The 15444-nt window shown below is 35.9% G+C and overlaps 2 protein-coding genes across 3 annotated transcripts in view; one reads left to right on the top strand and one right to left on the bottom strand.

Moving 5' to 3' along the window:
• Window positions 1-777: 777 nt before the first annotated feature.
• LOC140137192 (uncharacterized) lies at window positions 778-8701 on the bottom strand. The gene is made up of 3 exons (XM_072158844.1): window positions 8657-8701; window positions 3855-5714; window positions 778-831 (listed from the first exon to the last, which is right to left on the bottom strand). Exons 1-3 carry the CDS (start codon window positions 8699-8701, stop codon window positions 778-780), a joined length of 1959 nt encoding a protein of 652 aa, XP_072014945.1.
• LOC140137727 (NMDA receptor synaptonuclear signaling and neuronal migration factor-like) overlaps window positions 8474-15444 on the top strand; it is a 153037-nt gene continuing 146066 nt past the window's right edge. Inside the window, exons 1-2 of one of the 2 annotated variants that reach the window (XM_072159490.1) lie at window positions 8474-8912; window positions 11616-11707. In XM_072159490.1, coding sequence (XP_072015591.1) covers window positions 8872-8912; window positions 11616-11707 — 133 coding nt within the window. In that variant the 5' untranslated portion in view covers window positions 8474-8871. The remainder of the gene's footprint in view (window positions 8913-11615; window positions 11708-15444) is intronic. The other variant, XM_072159491.1, reaches the window with a different exon arrangement.

Raw genomic sequence — 15444 nt, 5'->3', positions numbered from 1 at the left:
ATAATTATGAATACAAAACCCACCCAAGTCCATACTTTGACCAAATTGAGTAAAGCATGGGAAATTGTTGCTATACATAGGCCGGTCATATGTATGAAAGAACAACTCAAATTCATCCTCTGTGTCTATTGAGCATGTGAAAATTAGCATGTATGAAAGAACCACCTAATTCCATGATTTGAGTCTTGTAACACATTGATTGAAATCCAGTATGTATAAAAGTCCACTTGTAACACATTCATTGCTGGAGAGTGACTTTTGAAAAAAAAAATGGGTTTAATAAAGGAAAGTGTGTGGTTTATATTATATGGCAGAATGCTTATCAACATTATACATACCTGTGTGCTTTATTTTGTATTATCTTACTAAAGGTAATCTCATTTCAACATTGTTGTCTTTGTATATGATTCAAAAAACCACCCAAGTCCAGCATTTAAAATGAACGCCACGAAGTCCCTGAAATGCTAATCGTCATACTTAATACAGTTTGATCCACTCATTTGCACGTAAAACTTACCATATTGACCAGGTAAATCTAACTGAAGGAATTAAAATGATACACAGGTTTTTCTCTCAAAATCACTTCCCATCGACTTGGGTGGGTTTTGTATTCATGTATTCAATTATAGACCGATAAGTTTATTGAGTTCAGTTTCCAAAATTCTTGAGAAAACAATTTATGTTCAACTCCAAAATTACCTTAGTTCCAAAAATCTCATTTATGAATTTCAGTCAGGCTTCCGTCCTGGGTTTTCAACAGAAACTTGTCTCATTTATCTAACTGACTACATTAGAACTCAACTCGATGAAGGTAAATTTGTAGGCATTATTCTGTTGGATGTACAAAAATCATTCGACAGAGTAAACCATGAAATTCTTTGTCACAAGCTGGAGGCCATGCATGGTCATCAAGTCTGCATGGTTTAAATCATATCTTTCTGCCAGGCAGCAGATTGTCGAAGTCAAAGGTGTTCGATCTGACCTTATGTAGCTCTCCTGCGGTGTTCCTCAGGGGAGCTTACTCGGTCCCTTGCTTTACCTTTGCTATAGCAATGACATGTTTACTTCGGTTAAAAACAAACTGCATTGTATGCAGATGATAGTGTAATCATTTCATCTGATACAAATCCAGATGTGGTTGCTCGTGACCTGAGCTTGGATTTAGAATCATGTAATAACTGGCTTATCAACAAATAGCTATCATTGCATGTAGGCAAAACTGAGCTGATTTTATTTGGATCTCGTAAACAGCTCAAACAAGCCGCCAATTTTCATGTTTCCTATAATGGCTATGAAATTCAGCCAATCTCCTCTTTAAAATATCTAGGGGTTTTAATTGATCAACATTAATTGTCTGGTCAAGTTATGGTTGAGTCTATCATTAAGAAAGCAACTGGCAGGCTGAAATTTTTGTACAGGCATTCTCTTTATTTTAACCAGAAACTTCGCACAAATCTTTGTTCAGCCTTATTACAGTGCCACTTAGGTTACTGCTGCACTTCTTGGTTTCATGGATTGCCAAAATACCATCAACAAAAATTGCAAATTTTCCAAAATAAAATGATTCGGTACCTCATGCAGTTGGGTCCCAGAGATCATGTTGGTCAGGTTCCATTTGAATCTGTCAAACTCCTTAAATCCGTAAAACAGGTCCAGGCAGTTAAGGCTCAACCACATGTTTAACATCTTCCACTCCCTTGGTCCATCATATTTTAACCAATTCTTTACCAAAATTTCTGATATCCATCACATGCAACTAGATCTAGCTCTTTCAACTTACACATACCAAGGATTGGTTCATATGCCAAATATTCTTCTTTCTTTTACCTGGATTGGAATAATTTGCCCTCTCTTTCTGATAATGCACTTATAAGTCCACCATGAAGAAGCACCTTGCTAGAAATGCCAGGGTGATCTATGAGTCTGCTTACAGTGTTTAACTTTTGGTCCCTTTTGTTTTTTGTTGTGTTATTCTTTTCCTTGTTCCGGGCACCTGTTTGTTTTGTTTGTGGGACCCCATTGGAATTAAGTTTGCACTGTTAGCCAGACTTTATGGGTCATCCTGACATCTCGACATTTAGGTGTCTGATTATATTGTATGTTGCACACCAGGGATCGATACGAAGGGATAAGCATCCTAGGTTACATAACCAAACCGGAAGATGTAGCCTAGGTCTAGACAATAGGCGGATTAGCGGCCATTTTGTCTTCTATATGATTTTATTCACGTGTCCTTATACTTTAGTACACAAATATATAAGTTAACAGGTTTACAATTTTAAAATTACATTTTGTGTATACAATATATTCTGTAGTAAATCGATCAAATGACGGTGATTGTTCAGGTATTATATGCTTGATAGAATTAAATTGTCTAACCAGCTAGTATTCTCCTCTGCCGTCAGTGTGATTCCAGTCACTCGACGTACCGTGTTGCGAAGGTGGAGGAGACTAAAGCTGTATTGACGAACACGCATGCGTTAAAAATGATGTAGCCTTAGGAAAGAAAAAAGCAAGGTACACCAACTTGATGTGGGGAAACAAGTAAAATGCAGACTAGACAGTATGCAGGGGGACAAAAAACAGCAAATGTAGGCAGAAGAAGTAGGCAAAGTTCGATAGCCAAATTTTACCAGTTCCAAGGCCCACAGAAGTAAGTGCTGAACCTGCAAAAACAACAAGGATCAATGGTAATACAAAACTGCACTAGAACAAGTGATGAAAATCACTGTGCATATAAACAGACACGCTTAACCAAACATCCAGAGTAGGCACAAAACAGGCAAAGTTCGATGGCCAAAATTGCCAATTCCAGAGCCCACAAAAGTGTCAGGAAAACAGTACACTGGAAGTGATGAAAATCACTGTGTACATAGCAGTCAAACACAGAACAGACAAAAAACAACCGACGTTTCGAGCAGATAAACTGCTCTTCTTCAGGGACAGACAACAAAATATAAAGCAAACAACAAAAACTACATGCTGTAGTTTAAAAACAAATTCAAGTCAAAAATTGAAGGCAAGTTCAAATTGAAATAAGTAGCAAAAAAGACAGCAAACTCAGAGCAAAATAAGTTGTGTCTTCTCTCATTGAGAGCAAATTCACTACAAAGTTACGTCAAGTGGGGTCGCAATCAATAGAGGTTGTAGAGAATGAATAGATAGGATAAGTGGACTAATGTCACTCAAACTGCAATATTATGAGAAAAGTAATGCATATTAAATAAAGAACAAATAATGTTTATAGACCTACACAATACAAGTATAGTGAAAAATAAGCCAAAAATTGCTGGATAAAACACAAGTTAATGAAGGTCTCAAATATTAAAGTGTAATATGCATACTGAAAAGAAGGGGAGGTAGAAAAACAGAGAAAGTAAGAAAGCATGTGGTCCATGCATGATTAAATTTAATTTCAGTGCATGTACAGATATAGGCCTGCGGATGAAAGTGATAGAGCCAAAAATCACTAAAACCAAAGCACAGTGAAATACCGTTGCAAATTGACATGAAATATGCCAAAATAGGTAGTGATACAGGGACTGCTAAAAGCTGGAAAAATATTAGCAAGCAACGAGGCCTACAATAAGAAAGCCAAATGTGAATTGACACATCAAACATGTAGGCCTACATGTAGGTCCAGTAATAAATGCTAACAAGATCCATAGGCCTAAAGATACACTGGCATGTTAATCTTTAACATTTAAGCCAAGTGGTTGGGTTGTCTGAAGTTTAGAGATCCAGTCTTTCTCAAGTTTCTTTCGCATGAAAGTGTCAGTCTTTGGGGGTTTGTCAATACACATGACAGTAATGTGATTTGCAGAATGTCCTGGGAGGTTGAAATGTTTAGCTACTGGTGTATTTCTGTTAAGACGAGCATCGGCACAATGCTCAGTCAGTCTGGTTTCCAGGCTACGACCAGTCTCTCCCACATACTGCACTTGACAATTAGCACATGTGATAAGGTAGACCACATTCTCACTCTGACAACTGAGGTGTTTGTGGATGACATGACTTTCACCTGTGGAAGAACTAGTGAAAGACGACCCTTTCTTGGTGTGTGCGACTGGTGAGCCACCACCCCATTTAGGTTTAGAGTGGATCTCATGATTACATAAAGTACATGAGCCACATGCAATCGAGCCTCTGGGAGGAGGTTGGGCTGGAGGTAGGGATGAACGTACAATCATGTCCTTGATGTTAGCACTTCTCCGATAAGCTACCATGGGTAGGTTGGGAATAGCCTTCTTACATCTATCTGAAGAATGCAAGATACGCAAGTGTTTGTGAAGTATCTGAGAAAGTTTGGGAAGCGAAGGATGGTAAGTGATGACCAGTGGAATGCGTTCTGGATTATCAGAGTCTGGCGTCTTAGGCTCGAGAGCATCAGATCTAGGTATCTCTAGAGCTTTGTTGATTTGTCTGTTGATAACAGAACCAGGATAGCCTCTGGCCTTTAGAAAGCATTCAAGTTCAACTTTTCTCTTCTGAAGTGTCTCAGGGGAGGAGCAGATGCGGTTCAACCGGAAAGCCAAGCTGTACGGGAGACTTGACTTGGTATGCTTGGGATGACAGGAAGTCCAGTGAAGAAACTGATGTGAATCAGTGGGTTTAGAGTACAGGTCCGTGTGGAGAGTATCATCTCTGATGGATACCAGTACATCTAGGAAGGGTATTTCCTTGGTTGAGGATTCAGAGGTAAACTTGATAGTTGGATGGAATGAATTGCAGAAGTTGACAAAGAGCTGAAGTTCATCAGGTCCATGTGTCCACAGAAAGAAAATATCATCGATATATCTCATCCACATGAGGGGTTTCTTGGAGATTGAAGAGAGCAGACGTTCTTCAAGACAGCCCATGAAAAGACAGGCCATAGAGGGTGCCATTTTCGTTCCCATACTGGTCCCAAATATTTGCTTGTAGTTAGTGCTGTCAAATGTGAAATTATTGCAAGTAAGAACAATTTCCATGAGGTCACAGAAAGCATCAAGTTGGTCAGGAGAGTAAGTGGGTTCAAGAAAAGAACGACATGCATCTATACCCTCGTTTGCCGGGATATTAGTGTATAGGGCTGAAACATCCATAGTGCAAAGTATGGTGTTAGGCGCAAGGGGCCCATGTGCGTTAACAGCCTTTAGTTTGCGAAGGAAATCCATGTCATCCTGAACATACGATGGCAAAGTAGAGACATGTGGTTTGAGATGGTGGTCAATGAAAAGAGAAACCTTCTCTGTGACGCTGCCATTGGCACTAACTATTGGACGACCAACTGGTATAGTGTCAAAATGTTTGTGGATCTTAGGTAGAGTATAAAATCTACCTGGTTTGGGACGTTTGGGTGTGAGTGCAACCTTGTGATCATGATCTATAAGGTCCACCTCCAAGGCTTTGTTAAGACCTTTACACACACGCTTTTCAAATTCAGGGGTAGGATCATGGTCAAGTTGTTGGTAGTGATCAGAGTTGTTGAGTTGTCTTAAACACTCGTGAACATAACTTTCCCTGTCTTGAATGACAACTGCAGAACCTTTATCAGCCTCCTTGATAACAATACTACGATTGTTTTTGATATCATGCAGAGCCTTGTTCTCATCACGAGAGATGTTCCGATATGTTTTAGGCTTTATCCCTTGGATAATGTCTGCCTTAACCTCAGTGATATAAGCATCAAGAAATGGATCTTGACCAGCATTGGGTGTGAAAAGACTTTCCCGCTTCAAGAGTGGATGATTAAGAAGACTTTCATCAGTCGTAGGAGTGGTGTTAGCCTTAGTCGAACAATAGCGTGACGTAGTTCCCGGCATTGTTCCTATGCACTTTCACCCTCCTGTGCACACCGACATCGCCCGGTTAATAATTACACTATACAGCAAGAGACACCGAAATGAATACACGGGATCGATACACGTGGATGTGCTATGCACGATTGATATTCAGACGATAAATCTTTGGATACCGGGTTTGAAAATGATAAATATCTCCGTAAATGATTTCGTATAAAGAAACCAGATGTGGTTCCTTGCACTTGAATATATATTTTTAACAGTTATGATAGTCGTTAGTTTGCGCTTTGAGATACCAGCTTGCGTCTTGAGTCAAAAACTGACAATAATTTTGATTTATATGTGCCGAATTATATAGCGCAGTGTATAGGCCAAAACCGGGCTAATCGGGGCTATTATCAGTAGCCTTAGTCAGATGTCCTTCGGCCCATGATGCAACACAAAACTATTAAACAGGTTGATATAAAATGGCTATGCGTGGCGGGGGATTCAACCTACCATGGCGATTTCTGCCATGAAGATATCGGGGCGATGACACTGTGTGTTGCACAGTGTCATCGCCCCGATATCTTCAATGGCAGAAATCGCCATGGTAGATTGAATCCACCGCCACGCATGGCCATTATACATATCGACCTGTTTAATAGTTTTGAGTTAAATAGGCTGAAAGACATCTGACCAAGGCTACTGACAATAGCCCCGATTAACTCGGTAACTGACCTCGCTGTGTGTCAGTCAAGCATGGTATGCCATAGGTCATATTCTTTTAGACAACCTTCACGATTGGCCTATACACTGCGCTATATAATTCGGCACATATAAATCAGAATTATTGCGGAATTATTGTCAGTTTTTGACTCAAGACGCAAGCTACTGTCTCAAAGCGCTAGCTAACGACTATGTGTTCAAAATATATATTCATGTGCAAGGAACCACATCTGGTTTCTTTATACGAAATCATTTACGGGAGATATTCATCATTTTCTACACCGGTATCCAAAGATTTTCTTCTCATATCAAACTCGTGCATAGCAAATTCACGTGTATCGATCCCGGGTATTTATTTTAGTATCTCTGCTGTACCAAGTAATTATTAGCCAGGCGATGTCGGTGTGTGTTGTTTCATTGCTTGATTTATCTTGTATTTTGTGATGTCAGTCGATTTGTCAAATAAACATGAAATGAAATGAAATGAAATAGAGAATAATGTCGTTTATCCTACAACTGCATGGATGCCCAATAACGTGTAAAGAATCTGATGTCGCCCCCCCCCCATGGAGCCAAAATTAAACCTATGACGTCACTACTAATTTTACCTTTTGCCGTAACTCCATAACCGTACATCGTAAATTGGTCAAACTGTACTTTTTCTGAATCCTTATAACACATCGTTTGTGTTTTAACCACGTCCGAGCAATTTTGAACTTGACACCGGTGTAATTCAACGACCAAATAAGAGTGCTGCTGAAATGCCGTGGAGCCAAAATTAGACATATGACGTCACAATTAATTTTACATTTTTGCCGTAACTCCATAACCGTGCGTCGTTTATTGGTCAAACTATACTTTTTTCTGAATCCTATGACTAGAGAAACACATTGTTTGTGTTTTTAACCATGTTCGAGCAATTTTGAACTTGACAAAAGTGTAAAAGTTAAAGACCAAATACGGGTGCTGCTGAGATGCCTCCATAGAATGATCAGCGCTATATATCTACCAAATACAGCAAATTTAACATGATTTGCACGATTTTTTGGTCTATTTTATTTCGGTTGGAATTGAAGTTTTATGAATGTTTTTTTTTATCGTTTCTTTCTTTCTTTACCATAGACAAATTCAAACATTAAAATAACTATTAATTTAAGGTAGGTTGAGTAAATACTTCATTTACTGGGATGGCAACATGCCACATTACATGGTAACGGCAGTAAGTAATGTACTCCAAGCTTTAGTCAATTTTGATAACAAGCATGCCCTGAAAATATACTATAAATAATTAACTTTTTATGACATTTTTAGTAGATATCCACGAAAAAGCTTATTCCCAAAATTTCAGTTGATTCCGTTTTTGCGTTTGCGAGTTATGCATGAGTATGTGCATAACTACTCCATGTATAGGTCACTGTGTTGTAATTATAGTAAATAAAAATTTCACGATATCTTTGCTAAACGAATTATTAATCTGCAATAATTTTTTTTTTTACATAAACATTATGTAGCCAGAGATTTCCAGTGGTATAAAAATCTCAACTTTTTAAAAATGAAAAGTGGGGGAGGGGATGAGGCTGTCGATTACGAAATTCCCCTTTGGTTAACTGTTTTAGATTTACATTAGTTTAAAAAAAACATTGTGAATGTATTTTTGTTGTCTAGTCTGGTCAAAATTATATAAAACACACGTAAGTCATTACCCCTGAATTATAGTTCGATTCAGGCAGTGATCTAGAAAATGTTTGAAAAGTTATGCAAATGTTTCCCCTTTTGTCAATGCAAGGAGCCTTTACTCTTCAGAAATCAATGATACCGATCACCGTTTTCATTGTGGTATTCTTATGACCTCGCTAAGGTGTACGTTATTATTTACACGAACTGGTTTTTGCAAACATGTCGTTTACCTAGCGACCATTTGATTCGGATTTTGTATACTTTAATGATGGAAACTTGATGATTTGATACAATATCTTTTCTATTCTATTGTACAAGAATTGTCAAACCCTGGTCTCAAACATAGTGGTTCTACCGGAATTCACCGGCAGGTTACTACTATAAGTATACATAGCGTGCTTAGTTACCAGAAATTCCCGTCAAAATCGACTCCTGGAGGAATAAATGAAAGTGATCTCTTGAATGGATTATTGCAGTTTTTTGTTTACCACACGTGGATGATATACAAGATGATGATCTAGGACAATCGCCATGATGACAATGCTGAGGATAATAATGAAACCCCACTGTTCTTACTAAACGTAATAGTTGATGGAATATTAAGACTTCTTTATACTTGTACGCCCATCGTTTATATAAAGTTATATCCAAAGTAGAAGCAAAAACGGAAGATTTGTAACTCTTGGGACTATCAAAATCCAGTATGGGACTGGGTGCATCGAAGAAAGCCAAGACAGTAACCACGTAAGTTTTCAGTACTTGTATTTTATAATTTGATTTAATTAAGTCCGGGAATCAAGAAGTAATTTGACAGATCCTCGTAATAGTGACACAATAAAAGTACAAAATAAATAAAACAATAAATAAAACAATAAATAAATAAAACAATAAAACAATAAAACAATAAATAAATAAATAAATAAATAAATAAATAAATAAATACTAGTAAATAAATAAATAAATAAATAAATAAATAAATAAATACTAGTAAATAAATAAATAAATAAATAAATAAATAAATAAATAAATAAATACTAGTAAATAAATAAATAAATAAATAAATAAATAAATAAATAAATAAATAAATAAATTAAAAAAACATTTAAAAAAAATGAATTAAAAATAAATAAATAAAAATCTCATTTCTTTGCTTAGCCTATCCATTTAAAAAAAATACAAAATGCAATAAAAGTAAGCAACATTACGTTCTGTTTAAACGCTGGTTTAAAGCCACAATATACTATAGGCCCCTATATAGGATCTTTATTAATAAATTCAAATATTTTTAACAGATTCCGTGACATACATTGTAGGCCCAATTGTAATTTTACACATGTTCCAACTCATCCAATATCTAATACAATTCGAATTCAAACTAGCCAACTTCCATGACAGCAATTTTTATCAATTTTAATATTAAATAATATTTTGTTATTTTGCCCGTCATAATCAGCTTTAAATGCAAAAAGACACGTCATGGGAGAGATATTAATAATAATATTATTTTATCATATTTTGTGAAAAATATTACAGAAGTCGTATAGGGCTTAACGGTTTTAAGGCTCAGGGCTCATGCACTGTAAACGTAAGTTAGTCAAAAAAGTGTGTAATACGACTAACTTATTAAATGACTAATTATTTTTCAAAAATCTGATTTTCGATAAATAATTAGTCATTTAATTTGTCATTCAATTAGTAATCAATTAGTAATGCACGTAAATGACTAATTAAATCACGATAAATCGCGAAGTTATAAATTCGTCATTAGTCATGCAATTTCTTATTCTTTACAATTTGAATATTATAAGTCATGAAAATATTATGTTGAAATGATGCAAATTAATGTGAAATGATATTACTATTCTTTTAGCATTATAAATACATAATTTCAGCATTATTTTCCTTGAATTAAAAAATATATCTTGTATGACTACTTTTAATTAGTCGTATCATACACTTTATTTGACTAACTTACGTTTGCATGTTTATTTCTGTAATACAACTGCACGAGTGGGTATACGGGCTGTAACGGAAAGATTGAGAAATAAGAAATGTTAAGGGGGTACTACACCCCTGTGTTAAATTTGTGACTATTTTTGCATTTTCTCAAAAATAATAACACACTGGTAACAAAAGTTATGTATATTATTGGGGCAAGGAATCCAATTACTACACTGAAATTTCAGTGACTCAAGACAAGCGGTTCAGTATATATGATAGAAAATGAAGTACATACTAGCGGTACCTTATTTCTTATCATAAATAACAAGCCGCTTGTCTTGGGTCACTGAAATTCCAGTGTAGTAATTGGATTCCTTGCCCCTATAATATACATAACTTTTTGCTACCACTGTGTTATTAGTTTTTGAGAAAAATGAAAAATAGACACAAATTTATCGAAGGGTGTAGTACCCCCTTAATTAAACGAACGTAGAGAAACTAAAATAATTGTGATCATATATATAATATTGCTGTTAGTCCGATTATTGTGTATCAGACTAATCAACATTAATATTGTAAACATGGTAAAAGCATAGTCAACATGTCCAATCAATAAACCATGAGGGATCCTTTCAACTCTCCAAATTGTCGATTGTTTTGCTGTCAAAATGAATAATGTTTTCATCGATAAAAGCTGTAAATTATTATTTCAATAATCGAATGAAAATATTCACGCATGATTTTACAAAAAAATCATAAATTTTAATACTCGTATAGAGCCGTCATGATGAGACATATAACACAGCAAACATGAAATGTGCGTATAGTTTAAGGGGGTACTACACCCCTTGATAAATTTGTGACTATTTTAGCATTTTCTCAAAAAGAATAACACACTGGTAACAAAAGTTATGTATATTATTGGGGCAAGTAATCCAGTTACTACACTGGAATTTCAGTGACTCAATGCAAGCAGTTCAGTATAATATGATAGGAAACGTATACCTTATTTCTTATCATAAATAACGAACCCCATGTCTTTGGGTCACTGAAATTCCAGTGTAGTAATTGGATATCTTGCCCCAATAATATACATAACTTTTGTTACCAGTGTGTTATTAGTTTTTGAGAAAAATGCAAAAAATAGTCACAAATTTACCACAGGGGTGTAGTACCCCCTTAACGTTTCTGTATAAATTTTCTTTCAGAGCATTATTGAATATGATGAAAAGGTGCCACATGAATGTGTGCCAAAAACGACTCCTCCCCCTTTCAAGTTGTCAAAACTTTCTGCGCTCCTTCACCTCTTTATCTTGCCAAAAAATTCGTGCCTCCCCTAATGTTACCCTGGGCCTCATGGAAAAACAGAGGATACCTTAACATCCACTGAATGAGTAACCCAGGCAAAAGAAGAAATAAAACAAAACTCTCCTCGTGGTTCATAATTTCTTACCATTCATGCATGTTCCATTAATACATTGTTAACTTTGCGTTCTCTTATTTTAGTGCGGTTTCAGCATTCCAAGATGCAGGCAAACTTGCTGCAGAAAAGAGGGCTGCTGCAGAACAAAATCCACAGAATGATCAGGAGACGAATGGTAAGTTCACGTTGATAGGGACCGACTGACAGCTTCATATCTCCCGGTTTACCACGTTTACACCATTGAAATTCATGAAATTCAGTACTTAGGGAATAAACCAAATTGACGTTCTACGACGTCCTATAATTAGTCCTGGCCCTAGCTAGAACCCGGCCTACACCGGATAGGGCAGAGATTTTGACACTTGATTTGGGTTATTGGACCTTTGAGGTTAACGAATCACAGAGGTGCTTTTGCGAAAGCGGCTGCGAATTCGAGAAATCCAAGATGGCCGCCGGCGGCCATTTTGAAAATTTTAAATTTTAGTTTTCACTCAATATTCATGTGTAATGAACCCGGCCTACACCGGATAGGGCAGAGATTTTGACACTTGATTTGGGTTATTGGACCTTTGAGGTTAACGAATCACAGAGGTGCTTTTGCGAAAGCGGCTGCGAATTCGAGAAATCCAAGATGGCCGCCGGCGGCCATTTTGAAAATTTTAAATTTTAGTTTTCACTCAATATTCATGTGTAATACATCATTCTATAGGTTTTTGCATACAAGGAATCAATTTCTGACATTATTTTTATGATTGAAGGTCAGTATAACATGTTTACATTCAAAATGGCCGCCAAATGGTTGCCAAAAGATGGGGTTTTCATTAAAATGTATTTAGAATTCAATATTTTAACTTATTTGATGTTAAAAATAACCATGGGTTGCTGATATTATGGTCAGTTGTCTATGTCATTTCTATCATCTCCTGGATATGTTTAAAAATCAAAATGGCTGCCAAAATGGCCGCCAAAATCGTCTTTTTCATTAAAATGTGTTACAGGAGTATTATGAAGTACCAGATTTACAATGAAATGGTGCCAAACATTGTGTTCTTTTGTATTCAAAGTATCTCTCTGGTAAAGGGGTAACAATATGACATCAGCATCAATTAATATGATCTCATGGGCATGTAAACATTCAAAATGGCCGCCAAAATGGCTGCAAAAACATGATTTTTTCATTAAAATGATATTTAAAACAGCATTTTAATAGATGTTGTGTTAAATATTTTCATTGAACGCTGATATAATGTTAAAGGAGTATTTCTATCCAAATTTCTTCCTGCTCATGTGTTTTTACATTCATGAAAGAAACCTAAACCCAAATTTTCATGCAAATCGGACATTCAGTTGGCGAATTATGGGCTATAACATATATTTCAATGGTCCATAGGATTGTGTGTGATACTTTCGTTGTCGACAGAATGAAATTCAAAATCGAACATTTCGGCCCGTTTCTCTAGATATAAATTATAAATTTATAAGATAAATTTGCAAGATTCCTTTTGCACATGATCATTATGCACCTAGTAAGGGAGACCGGGGCAGGTTGGCCCCTTTTCCCCACTTATCTGGAGAGCTCAGTTTGTGGGTTAGGAGGCTCTCAATTTGATACTTGAGAGCTGTTTACTCTAGGTAAATGCTAACAAATTTATATGGCTCTGTGACTTATACAAAAGTTATAGTAGTTGTAGGAGAGAGCGAAAAGAAAATTAACCAGGCCGGGGCAGGTTGGCCCACCAAACAGGGCAGGTTGGCCCTCTATGCACAACCGTGTGTTATTGCCATATTTCTTTCCAATAAAACATTCTAAAGTTACAACTGCGGTAAGATATCACCTATCATAGTTCCAAGATAATCAAAAATAAAATTCATTTTGCGCCATCATGGGTCATTCTTGAGGAAATAGCTAAAATCAAGGAAATAACGTTAACCAATCATCTTATAAAACCCATAACGAAAAACTGAAAGGCTGTGGATAACAATTGTAATTGACTTTTTTGTTCATTATTAACTATTCTGAGTGATGAATTACTTTTTATGTACAAATTCCCAATTATAAAGAAATATGATATTGAAATATTGCTATTTCCAGTCAAAAAGTGCTCAAATAGGACAACAATATAGATTTTTTTGTACTATACTCCGCCTTTGAACAATTTTATCCATGGAACTGACTAGTGTTGGTGTGTAAATTGTATTTTGCTTCATTTGACACAAAATGGGTGAAAATGGAGAAAGTATGCATAACTCTTGCCCATAAACACAATGGGGGCAACCTGCCCAGCACAAGTGGGCCAACCTGCCCCATAGTCTATTTTTTGTTTTCCATCAAATTCCGCAAAACAGAAACAGGATGGAAAGCTTTCAACTATATGGCATTTTAAGCAAGACCCATACCTTCCAGCAACTTACAATTTACATAATGTATTATGTGCAACAATAGTGCTTTCTTTCCTTTCTTTTTTTCTCCAAAATGACCATGCAAGTAGTTTTAAATTGATAATATTATGTCTCAACAACATGTAATTTATCTGATTTTTTAAGGAAATGGTGCCACATGAGTGCTTTCTTCGAGATCCAAAAATATCTTTGTGGCAGAAGGGTAACGTAAAATATGTCATTCAAAATTATCCCATGGGTAAGTTCAAAGAAATAAAATTGACTCCCAAAATGGCCACCAAAATATTATTTTTCATCAAAATCTGTTACAGCGACACTAGGTATCTGGTTTTCAAGGGATGGTGCCATAAAAGGAGAGTATTTTCCCACATAATCATTATAGCATAGCAGTAATAGGAAAACAGCATGGACTTATGGGTAATTGGGCATGTTTAAAATTCAACTTGGCCACCAAAATAATAATTTGGATGTTGGTGTAACAGTCATTTAAAAGAGTATATTATATTCTTTTAAATGACTGTTACACCAACTTTCAAGATACCAGTTTTTTACAGGAGATGTCATTTTTTCAGCTTCATGGCATATGGTTAACATTCTGTCGTAAAATGATTCTGCCGGCATGCTCATACCAACGGGACCCCTTATATACTAGGTGCATAATGATCAAATGCAAGAGGAATCTTGCAAATATATTCCCTTTCCAGAGAAACCGGCCAACATGTTCGATTTTGAATTTTATTCTGTCGCCAACGAAAGTATAACACACAATCCTATGGACCATTGAAATATACGGTATGTTATAGTCCATAATTCGCCAACGGAATGTCCGATTTGCATGAAATTTAGGATTTAAGATTCTTTTATGAATGTAAAAACACATGAGCAGGAAGAAATTGGGATAGAAATATCCCTTTAACATTATATCAGCGTTCCATGGAAATATTTAACACAACATCTATTAAAATGCTGTTTTAAATACCATTTTAATGAAAAAATCATGTTTTGCAGCCATTTTGGCGGCCATTTTGAATGTTTACATGCCCATATGAGATAATATTAATTGATGCCGATGTCATATTGTTACCCCTTTACCAGAGGGATACTTTGAATACAAAAGAACACAATGTTTGGCACCATTTCATTGTAAATCTGGTACTTTATAATACTCCTGTAACACATTTTAATGAAAAAAGACTATTTTGGCGGCCATTTTGGCAGCCATTTTGATTTTTAAACATATCCAGGAGATGATAGAAATGACATAGACGACTTATGCTTTGTTGTCACCATAATATCAGCATCCCATGGTTATTTTTAACATCAAATAAGTTAAAATATTGAATTCTAAATGCATTTTAATGAAAACCCCATCTTTTGGCAACCATTCGGCGGCCATTTTGAATGTAAACATGTTATACTGACCTTCAATCATAAAAATAATGTCAGAAATTGATTCCTTGTATGCAAAAACCTATAGAATGATGTATTACACATGAATATTGAGTGAAAACT

The sequence above is a fragment of the Amphiura filiformis genome, chromosome 17, assembly GCF_039555335.1.
Source record: "Amphiura filiformis chromosome 17, Afil_fr2py, whole genome shotgun sequence".
In the NCBI taxonomy this organism is placed as follows: Eukaryota; Metazoa; Echinodermata; class Ophiuroidea; order Amphilepidida; family Amphiuridae; genus Amphiura; species Amphiura filiformis.
Note: the sequence above shows the minus strand (reverse complement) of the source record. Positions and strands in the feature narration are given on the sequence as shown.